Source organism: Vulpes vulpes, chromosome 1 (genome assembly GCF_048418805.1).
Source record: "Vulpes vulpes isolate BD-2025 chromosome 1, VulVul3, whole genome shotgun sequence".
In the NCBI taxonomy this organism is placed as follows: domain Eukaryota; kingdom Metazoa; phylum Chordata; class Mammalia; order Carnivora; family Canidae; genus Vulpes; species Vulpes vulpes.
Window position 1 is genome coordinate 16,866,037 of NC_132780.1, and position 13,315 is coordinate 16,879,351.

The following is a 13,315-nucleotide window of genomic DNA, read 5'->3' on the forward strand; positions in this document are numbered from 1 at the left end:
CTGTAGTTTGTAGGGTATAGATCCTTTACCTCTTTGGTTAGGTTTATTCCTAGGTATCCTATGCTTTTGGGTGCAATTGTAAATGGGACTGACTCCTTAATTTCTCTTTCTTCAGTCTCATTGTTAGTGTATAGAAATGCCACTGATTTCTGGGCATTGATTTTGTATCCTGCCACACTGCCAAATTGCTGTATGAGTTCTAGCAATCTTGGGGTGGAGTCTTTTGGGTTTTCTATGTACAGTATCATGTCATCTGTGAAGAGGGACAGTTTGACTGCACAGCAAAAGAAACAGTCAACAAAACTAAAAGACAACCTACAGAATGGGAGAAGATATTTGCAAATGACATATCAGATAAAGGGCTAATATCCAAGATCTATAAAGAACTTATTAAACTCAACACTCAAGAAACAAACAATCCAATCATGAACTGGGCAAAAGACATGAACAGAGATTTCACCAAAGAAGACATAGACATGGCCAACAAGCACATGAGAAAATGCTCCGCATCACTTGCCATCAGGGAAATACAAATCAAAACCACAATGAGATACCACCTCATACCAGTGAGAATGGGGAAAGTTAACAAGACAGGAGACAACAAATGTTGGAGAGGATGTGGAGAAAGGGGAACCCTCTTGTACTTTTGGTGGGAATGTGAAATGGTGCAGCCACTCTGGAAAACTGTGGGGGTTCCTCAAAGAGTTAAAAATAGATCTGCCCTACGACCCAGCAATTGCACTGCTGGGGATTTACCCCAAAGATACAGCTGCAGTGAAATGCAGGGACACCTGCACCCCGATGTTTATAGCAGCAATGTCCACAATAGCCAAACTGTGGAAGGAGCCTTGGTGTCCACCAAAAATAATGGATAAAGAAGATGTGGTCTATGTATACAATGGAATATTCCTCAGCCATTAGAAACGACAAATACCCACCATTTGCTTCAATGTGGATGGAACTGGAGGGTATTATGTTGAGTGAAGTAAGTCAATCGGAGAAGGACAAACATTATATGGTCTCATTCGTTTGGGGAATATAAAAAATAGTGAAAGGGAATAAAGGGGAAAGGAGAGAAAATGAGTGGGAAATATCAGAGAGGGAGACAGAACATGAGAGATCCCTAACTCTGGGAAACGAACAAGGGGTAGTGGAAGGGGAGGTGGGCAGGGGGTTGGGGTGACTGGGTGATGGGCACTGAGGGGGGCACTTGGCGGGATGAGCACTGGGTGTTATGCTATATGTTGGCAAATTGAACTCCAATAAAAAAAAAATAAAAAAGAATGAGGACGAGGAAATCATTAGTTGTTAGTCGAGGGTGTGAGTCAATGAATTGAATGTAAACACAGTGAAGGGGCTTGTCATGGATGCTGTCAAGGGTCTATGAACCAAGGAATACAGTTACCTCAGTCCCCTGCCCATGAGGCCCCCAAAAGAGAGTGAATCAAGAGGGAATTGTGTGACAGACTCCTTGGACACCACTGCAGGACGGTTGGGCTGCCGTCTTGGGACAGGATCCAGGCTCAGAGACGCACACTGGGGACAGAGCTGTTAGGGAGAGACTCCCGTCCCGTCTCTAACCCTCTCCAACTTCTGGGAGACCCTTTTCCAGAGCTGAGGAAAAGCACTTCCTCTTCTACGTAGGCCCCACCCCAGAGAGGAAACCCTGCCCCCAAAGCCCCGCCGCACGCCCGCCCCTGCCCCCAGCCCTACACTTCGCTCCAAGAGGTAGGAGCAGTGGAGTCCCTCCCGCTGCAACACGGCCACCTTCCAGGGTGGTCTGCGCTCCGTACCGTTAGTGATGGGGCTTTGGGCGGCCCTGGACTCCTGGAGGCGGGGTCGGAGCCGAAGGGGCGGGACCAAGGCTCAAGGCGGGGCCAGAGCTCAGGGGGTGGGGTCAAGGACCAAGGAAAGTTCAGGAAGGTGAGGCCTGGACACTGTCTCCCATCAAGAAAGTTATACATTGGAACCCCTCTTTTGCAAATCTGTCCCTCCACCCCTCGCCTCTCCCCACCCTGACACAACAGTTGAAAAACCTGCCTGCTTGCTCACAGCATCTCACATTCACATGCTTTCCCTCCCCAAGATGAATCTCTCTGCCTATGCAAGAGTCCTGAGGACGGCTCCTACTCTACGGAGTCCTCAGCTGAGTGTGAGGCCCTTAGCTCAGGTCTGTCCACCCTCCTTCTCTCTAGGCTCTTCCACTATCTCCCAGGATATGGGGGGCGGGGGGGGAGGGCTGCAGAAAGGGCTCCTGCCTCATCCTCAGCCCTGAGATTTTAGCTCTGAGATGAGAAGCCTAGAGACCTAGAGCCAGGAATGCAAGACAGCTGGGAGGAAAAGACAGAGAAAGTGTCTGGAAGAGTGGCAGCAGAGGGAAGATGGCCCAACAGTGACCAAAACAATAAAATAAAATAAATTTTAAAAAAATCAGAGAAACACACAGTGAGGCTCAGAAACATAGAGATTCAGAAAGAAAGAGACAGAAGGTTAAGGCAAGAGTGTCAGAGCTGGGCCAAATCAGGTGATGGAGACACAGAGAGGGACAGGAGAGCTGATGGATGCTGTGTCTGGAGGATACAGAGATGAAGCAGAGACAGAGGGAGAGAGAAATTACCAGGCCGAGATATAGACTCTGACTCCCAGTTGGAGAGACAGAGACCTCAGAGACCTGGAAGGTGACATGGGAGCCAGAGAGGCAGGACATAGACTCCCCTGTCACTCACTCACTGGGCTGATCTGGGCTGGGCTGGACTCCAATCTGCCACTGCTTCCTGGAGCCACCCAGAACCTTATAGGCTCCTCTCTGTGGGCTTTCCCACCCCTATGGCTGGTGGACACAAGCCTCGGGGGTCAGATGCTGCCTTCTTCCAGTCCACAACCCCTCCACCCACCATCAGGGTGTTTAGAGTTTGGGGTGAGAACAGGCACTTTTAGGGTGGCTTCTGACCCAGAGCCCCAGGAGGCTCTTACCTCCAGCTAGCACCAGATCTTCATTTCCGGAGGTCTCCACACCTCAGTCTTCTTTGTTTACATTTATTGGAAATTTTGTCTTAAGGATTTTATTTACTCATGAGAGACAGAGAGGGAGGCAGAGACACAGGCAGAGGGAGAAGCAGGGTCCTTGTAGGGAGCAGGACTCGATTCCAGGACCCTGGGATCACGCCCTGAGCCAAAGGCATACACTCAACCACTGAGCCACCCAGGTGCCCTGGTTGATTGGCAACTTTTTGTCTAACACCTTGGCTCCTTTATATTCACCCACTCTTCTTTCTCATCTAATTATGCAAAGCTCTAAATCTGCTGCTCCCCACAAGTTTTCATATATCACAATTTCCTCATTCAGTTCTAAGTTTTTAAAAATTTCTATTATGACTTTTCCATCCATTTTTGTCCATCATGATTGATATTTATCATGAACTATTCAGATGAATGGTTGCATTTTAACTTCTGTGTGTGAAGAAACCCCACACCCCCGCCCCCGTGAGTGGGACCAGGCCTAACCCAGAGGCAGCCCATCCAGGCGCCTCCCATGAATTCAAGCAACAAAAACATTCTGTTTTTCCAAGATAAGAAAACTATCCCCCCCCTCGCCCTGACTGGAAAAGTCCCTGAACATGGTCGTGTTGACCTTCAAAGAAATCAATCACGTCATAACCCGAATGCTATGCTACTCCCGCGGTTTTTTGCCTTTAAAAGATGCCTGTAATTGCTAATCGGTGCTCTGCCACCTCTGAGGCGGAGAGCCCGTTTGCGCAAACGTCCAATAAACCCTCTTGCTTGTTGCATCTGCCTGTCTGGGGTCTGAGTCTCTGGGGCGTCCACCGGGACACGTTGGCACCTGTGAGCCAGGGTCCAACATGTGTATGGGTATTATGTGATGTGCATACTGGATTTTAATTTTCTTGCATCTTGGTTGGAGAATGTGGTCTGTGTGATACCAAATCCTTTGCATGACAGTGGCATTGAAATCTCACACTTCCATGGGGCGAATTGCTCCATTTCTTCCTATACTCCTACCAATTTTTATATTAAGTATTATTGATGAGGGAGCAGAAGGCAAGCTGAGGACAAAGCACCAGTGGACACCCTGCAACCTTCCACTACAGTCCTGATGGTGTGTGTGTGTGACATTCCTCCAGGAAACTCCCAACTGTCTTTTTTTTAAAAAAGATTCTATTTATTTATTAGTGAGAGACACACAGAGAGAGAGAGGCAGAGACACAGGCAGAGGGAGAAGCAGGCTCCATGCAGGGAGCCCAATGCGGGATCACAACCTGAGCCGATGGCAGATGCTCAACCACTGAGCCACCCAGGTGCCCCACCTTTTACATTCTAATCTGAGTTTAACCAATTGCATTTATTGTAATTATTGATATATTTGGGACTGTTAATATTATCTTACTTTTATTTTTTTAAAGATATTTTATTTATTTATTCATGAGAGACACAGAGAGAAAGAGACAGAGACGTAGGCAAAGGGAAAAGCAGGCTTCCCATGGGGAGCCCAGTGCAGGTCTTGATCCTGAGACCATGGGATCATGCCCTGAGCCAAAGGCAAACACTCAGCCGCTCAACTGCTGAGCCACCCAGGCAGTCCTTATCTTACTTTTAAATTACCATTTGTCTTGCTTCTTCTATGTTCCCTGCCTTTTGGGATCATATGATTTTGTGGGGGTTTTTCCTTTCTACTTCTCTGGACTTAATATATGCTATTTTTACTCATTAGTGGTTACACTTTATATTTTATACTATGACATATTTTTCTTGTCATGCAATTCAAAATATTTTCTAACTTCCAGTATGGTTTCTTGTTTGAGCTGTGGGTTATTTAGAAGCGTATTTCAAAAATCAACACATGCAGGGATTTTCTGCATAATCATTTTGTCACGATTTCTGGCATAATTACCTTGTGGTCAGACAACATACTCTGTATATTACATATAAACTTTGAAGTTTGTTAAGACTGGCTTCATAGCTCAGTATCTGTTCACTTTTTGTAAATGGCTGTATGAAGTTTTTCACTGAGGTATAATTTTTTTTAAATTTTTTTTTATTATTTATTTATGATAGTCACACAGAGAGAGAGAGAGAGGCAGAGACATAGGCAGAGGGAGAAGCAGGCTCCATGCACCGGGAGCCCGACGTGGGATTCGATCCCGGGTCTCCAGGATCGCGCCCTGGGCCAAAGGCAGGCGCCAAACCGCTGCGCCACCCAGGGATCCCCCTGAGGTATAATTTTTTATTGAGGTATATACAGTGTAACAGACAGGCGTCAAGTGCACAGTTCAATGAGTTTTTTAAAAATTATTTTTATTTATTTTTTAATTTTTATTTATTTATGATAGTCACACAGCGAGAGAGAGAGAGGCAGAGACATAGGCAGAGGGAGAAGCAGGCTCCATGCACCGGGAGCCCGACATGGGACTTGATCCCGGGTCTCCAGGATCATGCCCTGGGCCAAAGGCAGGCGCCAAACCACTGCGCCACCCAGTTCAATGAGTTTTAACGAATGCATCACCCCTGTAACCCACACTCCTGTCAAGTTCTAGAGAATTTCCATCACCTCAGAAAGTTCCCTTACAACACCTCCCATTGCTTCCACATCTACTCCTCCTTCCCATGCCATGATTAGCTTCGTCTGTTCTAGAATTTCATATATAAAAGGAATCATACAGTGTGTAATATTTTGTGCCTGGCTTCTTTCACTCAGTGTAATGATTTTGAGATGTGCCTACATTGTTGGGTATATCAACAGTTCATTTCTTTTTATTATTAAGTAGCATTCCATTGAATGAATATGTCATGGTTTGTCCATGCACCCTTTATGAACATTTGGGTTTTTTCCAATTTGGGCGATTGGGAGGAAAGCTTCTATGGGCATTCTTGGAAAGTCTTTTGTTTTTTTTTGTTTTCATTGCTCTTACATAACTACCTAGGAGTAGACCTCCTGGTTATGGGGTAGATGCATGCTCATCTTTCTCAGAAACTGCCAAACTGTTTTGCAAAGCAGTTGTACCATTTACATCCCCTCCGCAATGTATGAGTTACAGCTGCTCTACATGTTAATCAACATTCGGTGCTGCAATTCTTTTTAAGTTTAGCCATTCTGGTAGATGCACATTTTGGAAAGATTGTATATTCTTCACGTACTGGGTGCAATGTTCTATATATAGCCATTAAATAGAATTTGTTAATCCTATTGTTCAGGTCATCTATGTCCTTATTCACCTTGTTCATTCTATTTTCTTTCTTTCTTTCTTTCTTTCTTTCTTTCTTTCTTTCTTTCTATTTTTCTTACTTTCTCTTTCTTTCTTCTTTCTTTCTTTCTTTCTTTCTTTCTTTCTTTCTTTCTTCTTTCTTTCTTTCTTTCTTTCTTTCTTTCTTCCTTCCTTCCTTTCTTCTTTCTTTCTTTCTTTCTTCTTTCTTTCTTTCTTTCTTTCTTTCTTTCTTTCTTTCTTTCTTTCTTTCTTCTCCTTCCTTCCTTCCTTCCTTCCTTCCTTCCTTCCTTCCTTCCTTTTTCATTGTAAGTAGGTTCCATGCCCAATGTGTTCCATGCTTGAACTTACAACCCTGAGATCAAGAGTCGCATGTTTTACTGAGTGAGCAGGCCAAGCCCATCTGATGTATTATTTTCTTTTTTTAAAATGTTATTTATTTGTTCATGAGAGACACACAGAGAGAGGCAGAGACACAGGCAGAGGGAGAGGCAGGCTCCCTGTGGGGAGCTTGATGCGGGACTCTATCCCAGGACCCTGGGATCATGACCTGAGCCAAAGGCAGAGGCTCAACCACTGAGCCACCCAGGTGCCCCTGTTCTATTATTTTGTAAGAGGCATCTTTAAATCCTCTTCTGTGAGTGGGGGTTTGTTTATTTCACTTTTAGTTATTTCACTCCTTACTTTATACATTTTGAGGAATACCTCCAGATTCCCAAATAATACATTTATTAGTATATTCTTGAATAGATATTCTTAGCTGTATGTTCTTATGAATACAATTTATCAGTGAAAAGTATGAGAACAATTCCAAATATTTTTGGACCCTCAGTCTCCCTGCATCTCTGCCCTCTATTTCCTTATGTCTCTGTGACTCTTCCCAACATAGTCCAGTTACAGCAGGAGGGTTCTGAGGCAGATTCAAATGAAAAATTCTTCAAATGCATTTAAGAAAACAAAACCAAAACAGGTTAAGCAAAGCAAAATAAACCAAGCAAGAAACCCTCATTAACTTGCCATTTGCCAACTTGACTTTTTTTTGAAACTGGACAATATCCACAGAATCAATTTCTCTTAATCTGTCAAGCATATCTCCTCCCTTGGGAATCCAATGACCCTCCTGGGGGAAACTATTTGCTGGAATCCTTTGAATGGGAATAGAAGCAAGGAAGACAGTTCAAACAGAGCTTGTGCTTCTCTTGGATTTTATTTCTGGGCTTAAGAGAAGGGGACAAAAAAAGATGAAAAACCAATCTTCTCTGCCCCTGGTAAGGCCAGGTCAATTTTGTGTCGCAAGGGGGCACTGTGTACAGGAAAAGATTCTCGGTGGGATTTGATTCTTGGGGCTGAGGGAGGAGGGGACTGGGGGTCTAGACTCCTGGGTCCTAGGGAAGAAAGCACTGCAACCCCAGGTTCCTGAATCCTTTCCACCAACATATATTGGGGGGCTCATTTTCTTGGGTCCAAGTCCTAGGAATTAACTGTCCTGGATGGTTTTCTGTATCCAGTCCTTGAACTTGCAGAGGTTGGTGTAGACGCCTGGCACGTGGGGTAGGCCACACTGGGCTTGTCCAAAAGACACGAGGCCCTGCAGGGATCCGTTGCAGACCAGGGGGCCCCCAGAGTCACCCTGTTGTTGGAGAGAGAGACAGAATCCAAAACACAGAGAGGTGGAGACAGATTGAGATCAGAAAGGAACCAAAAGACACCAAGAGACAAAGACAGGGAAATAAAAGATAACAACATACACCTTCCAGAACTCTGATTGGTCCCTTTCAGAGCGAGCCTTGACTCTAGGGAGTTCTGCACTCCTCTTTCCTCTCTCTCTCTCTCTCTCTCTTTTTTTTTAAAGACTTGATTTATTTATTCGAGAGAGAGAGAGAGAGAGAGAGAGAGAGAGAGGCAGAGACACAGGCAGAGGGAGAAGCAAGCTCCATGCAGGGAGTGGATACGGGACTTGATCCTGGGACTCCAGGATCACGCCCCAAGCCAAAAGCAGGTGCTAAACCGCACAGCTACCCAGGTGTCCCTACACTCCTCTTTCCCAACAGCTGCTTGGTTCTCCCGGGTTTGTTATTCTCTCTTGCTCTATCTCCTCCCTGTGGCTTCTTTGTCTCTGACTCCCAGAGTCTTTGTACCTCTCTGCATGGCTTTGTATATTCTACCCCCCCCCCCAATTTCTCTTTCTGTTTCATCTCTACCAGTCTATTTCTCCCTGAGGTACTTCTTTTTTTTTTAAATTTTATTTATTTATTCATGAGAGACACACAGAGAGAGGCAGCCTCCATACGGAGCCTGATGTGGGACTCGATCTCGAATCCTGGGATCACTCCCTGAGCCAAAGGCAGGCGCTCAACTGCTGAGCCACCCAGGCGTCCCTCCCTGAGGTATTTCTGTGTATGTGCTCCTGTCTATTCCTCTGTTTCTCCATCTCTCTCTCCCCATGTCTGTTTCTCCCTGAGTGTCCCTCTCTCCCTTCTCTACCTCCCTCCTCCCTCTCCCCATTCCCATCTCTCACGTGGCAGGAGTCCTTTCGGTCCTGTCCTCCGCCTGCGCAGAACATGCTGGGGTGGTACACAGGGGCATAGAAGGCATTGCAGGTCTCCTCGGGCACCACGGAGATATTCACGCACTGGAGCACTTGGGGCTGCCTGCCTGCGACACAGAGCTCTGGGTCAGCGCCTCTGGCTGGGAGGAGAACCCTGTAGGGAGGGTGGACGCACTCACACTTGGGAGCTCACCATCTATCAGCTGACCCCAGCCAGAAACGAGGCAAGAATCCCCAGCGGTCGGGCACTGGGAGGCGATGCTGATGTTCTGGATGGTGTCAGACTCGGACACCGATTCTTTCAACTTGATGAGCATGAGGTCGTTGGCGACAAAGGGTTTGTTGTACTCTGGGTGCTGTATGGAGAGGTCAGTCTCCATCATCCTGCTGCCTGGCTCCTGGTTGGGCTCAAGACTGTGCAGTCCCAGCCCGATGGTGTAGGAGCTGAGGACCACCGGGCACTGGTTAGTTTTGTGGCAACTACACCGCTATCTACATTGTCACCCTCAACCTCAACCCCGTCTCCACCCCCTTACCCCAACTCCATCCGCCTCGTTAAACGCGACACTAAGAGCTACCTAACCAGGATCTCAAATCCTCCTCATTTGCACAATCAGCAATTCAGCGACAAGAACTTGTCTTAACCCACTCAGGACTCAGCAACTGAGCTGGGATTTCGACCCTGGGCTGAGGCTTTGCAAAGCAACAGCTTCCGCTTCGCCTGCAGTCTCGCTGCACAAGGTTCCACTCTTAGCCCGAGATTAGGCCCCTTGGCTCAGCTAACGTTACCTCCAGGTCCCCCCCACTCCGCCCCGCCTCCGCCCCCACCCTGCCCAGCACTCACTTCTGGAAACAGTGTGCGGCTGACAGCACCCATTGCGGATGCACCAGAACGCCCCCGCAGAAAAACTCGTCTTCCGTGAACAGTGCCGCCTGCCAGGGCTGTGAGTGCGGGCTGCAGTCCTCGCCGTTGATGATGTGGCTGCCGCCACCCGAGGCCAGGGATCCTGAGGGCGGATCGGGGCTGGGGGCGGGCTCTGGGTGGAACCAGGGCCCCGAGGGGCGTGGCCACGGGCTAGGGGCGTGGCTAGGGCTTCAAGGGTGCAGTCGGGACTGGGGCTGGTCTCAGGGTGGAGCCGAGGCTCCAAGGAGTAGGCTTCGATCTGTGCTGGGGCGAGGGCCAGGCTAGGGGGCAGGATCAAAAAGCAGGACTAGGGCTCCTGCGGGCGGGGTCGCAGCGCACGGGGCGTGGCCAGTGCTTCAGGGGCGAGGCTATGGTGCAGGGGCGTGACCGGGGCCCCATGGGTGGGGTCAGGGATCCCGAGGGCAGAGTCAGGGCTCCTAGGGGCAGTGTCAGGAATGCGGAGGTAGTCTCAGGAGGTGGGACCAGGCCTCCTGGAGGCGGGGTCCTGATGCAGGGAGTTCAGGGACCAGATTTCTTGGGGTGGGATGGGAGTCCGGAAGCGGGGATCAGTAAGGAATAAGGAGAGGGGAGTTGCAGCTTTGAGGCCGCCACATCCAACTCCAAGACCCACATGCAATCCCTCTCCGTCTGTCTCCCTCCCTCCTCCCATCAGTGCGCGCGCGCGCGCGCGCGCACACACACACACACACACACGCACCACGCCAGGCTCGTGCACTATCCGAGCCACAATCCCCCAGAATAGACAGAAACTCTCCAACAGGGTGCAGAGACAAGAGTGACACCCCAGATGCTCAAGGACATCCCCACCCTCTCTGTGGCCCTCCGAGTTACACCTTCCCCAGCTCAGCCTTCTCCACAGTCGCACCAGCAACAAGGTGGCTCATGGAGAAACCCCATCATATAGCCCTGTGACATGGGCCCCTGGGGGTCCCTGGATCAGAGACTCGGGAGGTAGGCACATATTCCCAGTAATGGGTGACCAGAAGCACCATCTTCCTGTCAGCGGCACCCTGGGCTCCCCAGGCCCTCACAGCATTATCCTTCCTTCCCCCCCCCCCCCATTACCCCCGGGGGGGGGGGTGTTTCAAGGCACAGAAGGTCAGAATTCTTCATCCGGGAACACACTGACTCACCGGTTCGACTACACAGCCCATCACCCTGTCACACACAGAGGTGTGCAAAGCTACACACACACACAGTACACAGTACACACACACACACAGTACACCAGCAGCACACACACAAACTCTCTGTGATACAAGGAATCACGTATGTTTAACCAGAGAGCATCAGTCACATGGTACTGTCATACAGGCAGCTTTAGTCATACCTGGGAGGACCCTGACTCATGCCTGTGCAGCCACAAACACTGTGCCCCCAGGCACAGACAGTCACACACACACACACACCCTCAGATACCTGTGACACCGAGGATGAGGTACCCCAGGAAACAGCCCCAGGGGCTTCCTGCTGTGGTCATCACGTCAGCGCCTGGACACGAAGGTCAGTTTCTGATGAGTCTGGGGGACCTACAGCCCAAATCTATCTGTTTCTGTCTCTCTTTCTGTCCCCCTAGGGTATCATTGGTCAGACAAGGACCTGTGCCACCCCTGCTCCCCCTAATAGACACATCGTAGGTCTGAGATCCTGGCCCAGAGCCTCAGAACCTGGAGAGATTTAGAGAGGGAGAGAGGAAGGGAGAGGGAGAGAGAAATAGAAAGAGAATTCTGCAGAAAGGAAGGGACGGAGGAATTGTCCTTCTATGTCTCAGCTGGGAGATGGGAGAGTAGGAGCATGGAGGTCGGAGGGAACTGAGAGGGAGCACTTGCAAGAGATAATCAGAGACAGTCTGAGAACCAGAGTCATAGAGAGAGACATTCAGAGAAACAGACTAGGGCAGCCAGGGAGAGAAATGAAGAGACACTCCTAACTAGAGAGAGAGTGAGAGAGTGAGAGAGACCTCTTTGGAGGGGAGACACAGAGACACAGGGTCACCAGGCTGAGAAGATTCACAGTGACAGGGGCTTGTAGGGAGACTGCACTCTTAGGGGCGGTGGGCGGGGCAGGGACCACAGGGGCACTCACCTGGCTGCCTCTGGGCTCTGGGATCCTGCGCTGGGCTGCGCTCCCACTGGCTGTTTCCTGCAGGGGCCCCTGTGGGACTTATAAGCATCCCCAGCTGGGCCGGCCTGCCCCCGGGGACACATTCCTGGGGTCAGGTGCTGCATGTTTCCAGCTCAGCGTTCATGGGGCTGCCCTGGTGCCAGGCTACCGTCAGGGGGCCAGAGGTGCCGGAAGCAGTGACCCAGCAAGGATATCCTGGAATTAGGGTCCCACTTGTTTCTTGTTTTTTTTTCTCTCTTTCTGTCGTGTTCTTATTCTCTCTTGCTCTCTTTCACTTTCTTTTTTTAAAAAATATTTATTTATGTATTTATTTATTTGAGAGAAAGAGAGCACAGAGGGAGAGGGAGAAGCAGACTCCTGCTGACTAGGGAGCCTGAGATGGGGCTCAATCCCAGGACACCGAGATCATGACTGGAGCTGAAGGCAGATGCTTAACCATCTGAGCCACCCAAGTGCCCATGTTCTCTTTCATCTTCTCTCTCTTATGTTCTCTTATTTTCTCTCTCACTAAATCTCTCCCATTCTCCCTCCCTCCCTCTGTCTTCCTGCTGTGCTTCCCCAGCAAACCTTCCTGGGTTCAAATCCAGACTGCGTCATGGTCTACCTGTGGAACCTTGGGGTCACTGCATCTCTCTTAGCCTCCATTTTCCCATCTGTGAAATTGGAGAACCGTAGTTCTTCACTCCTCAGATACATCCAAAGAGATAATGCAGGGAAAGTGCTTTGGCACAGTGTCGGGCATGTAGTAGGTGCCCAGTGAGTGGGAGCAAGATGAAGCCCTTCCTCAGTGAGGAGCAATTGTGTACCTGCCACCCTCTGAGCTCTGCTGTCTGCCATGGAGATGCAGGAAGGAACAAGCAAATTCCAGCACTCATTAAGCTCTCATCCTAGTAGGGGAGACAAACAGAAAAACTGAAAGGAAATATCTGAGAGTCACCTGTGTGCAGAGAACACAGGCAATGGTAGAGAACTGGGGCAGCGGGCTTTCAGCAGATAAGGGGGTGACTGGGGAGCCAGAGGAGGGGCTATTTAGGTTGACAGCCAGCATGCCATGTGAGCCTTGCAGAAAAAAAGAGAGAACTCGATGTGTGCAAGGCCGAATAAGGAGAAGGAACAGAGCAGATTGTGCAGGAGTTTAAGGGCTGGGGAAGATGTTTGGGGTTTATTTTAAGTGCAATGGATTTTAAGCATAGGAATAGAGGGAGTGTCATGATTTCATATACTTTTAAGAGACATCTTGCGTGGAGAATTGCTGTAGGGTGAGAGGGGAGCAGAGACCAGCACGGAGGTGGGGTGATGCTGTGGTCCCAGGAGAAGAGGAATGAACAGACAGATGCAGGGCTCATTTTGGAGGTAGAGTCAATATACTCACCAAGGGGTGGAGAGTGCAGAGGGAGGGGAGATGAGAATGGTGCCTCTGAGGTTTGGTCTGACCATTTGTGGTGCCATTTGTGGAGGTGGGCAAGGAGATGTGGTGGCAAGGTGGAGGTGGGGATGCCA

General features: G+C 49.1%; 1 protein-coding gene across 1 annotated transcript; it reads right to left on the minus strand.

Annotated features, from left to right (window-relative positions):
- Window positions 1–7,406: 7,406 nt before the first annotated feature.
- Window positions 7,407–12,012, minus strand: KLK4 (kallikrein related peptidase 4). The gene is made up of 6 exons (XM_026014057.2): window positions 11,777–12,012; window positions 11,111–11,182; window positions 9,611–9,773; window positions 8,960–9,210; window positions 8,737–8,873; window positions 7,407–7,848 (listed from the first exon to the last, which is right to left on the minus strand). The coding sequence occupies exons 1-6, from the start codon at window positions 11,862–11,864 to the stop codon at window positions 7,696–7,698; spliced, it is 864 nt and encodes a 287-aa protein (XP_025869842.2). The 5' UTR covers window positions 11,865–12,012; the 3' UTR covers window positions 7,407–7,695.
- Window positions 12,013–13,315: the final 1,303 nt, after the last annotated feature.

Bases quoted from the DNA above. Each gene is read 5' to 3' on its own strand.
- KLK4 (XM_026014057.2), bottom strand. From the start codon at position 11,864: ATGCTTATAAGTCCCACAGGGGCCCCTGCAGGAAACAGCCAGTGGGAG. The intron at 9,774-11,110 runs GTATCTGAGGGT...ATCCGCCCTCAG, and splicing joins CCTCATCCTCGGTGTCACAG to GATCCCTGGCCTCGGGTGGC. The intron at 7,849-8,736 runs GTGAGAGATGGG...CTCCAACAACAG, and splicing joins ACCGAAAGGACTCCTGCCAC to GGTGACTCTGGGGGCCCCCT.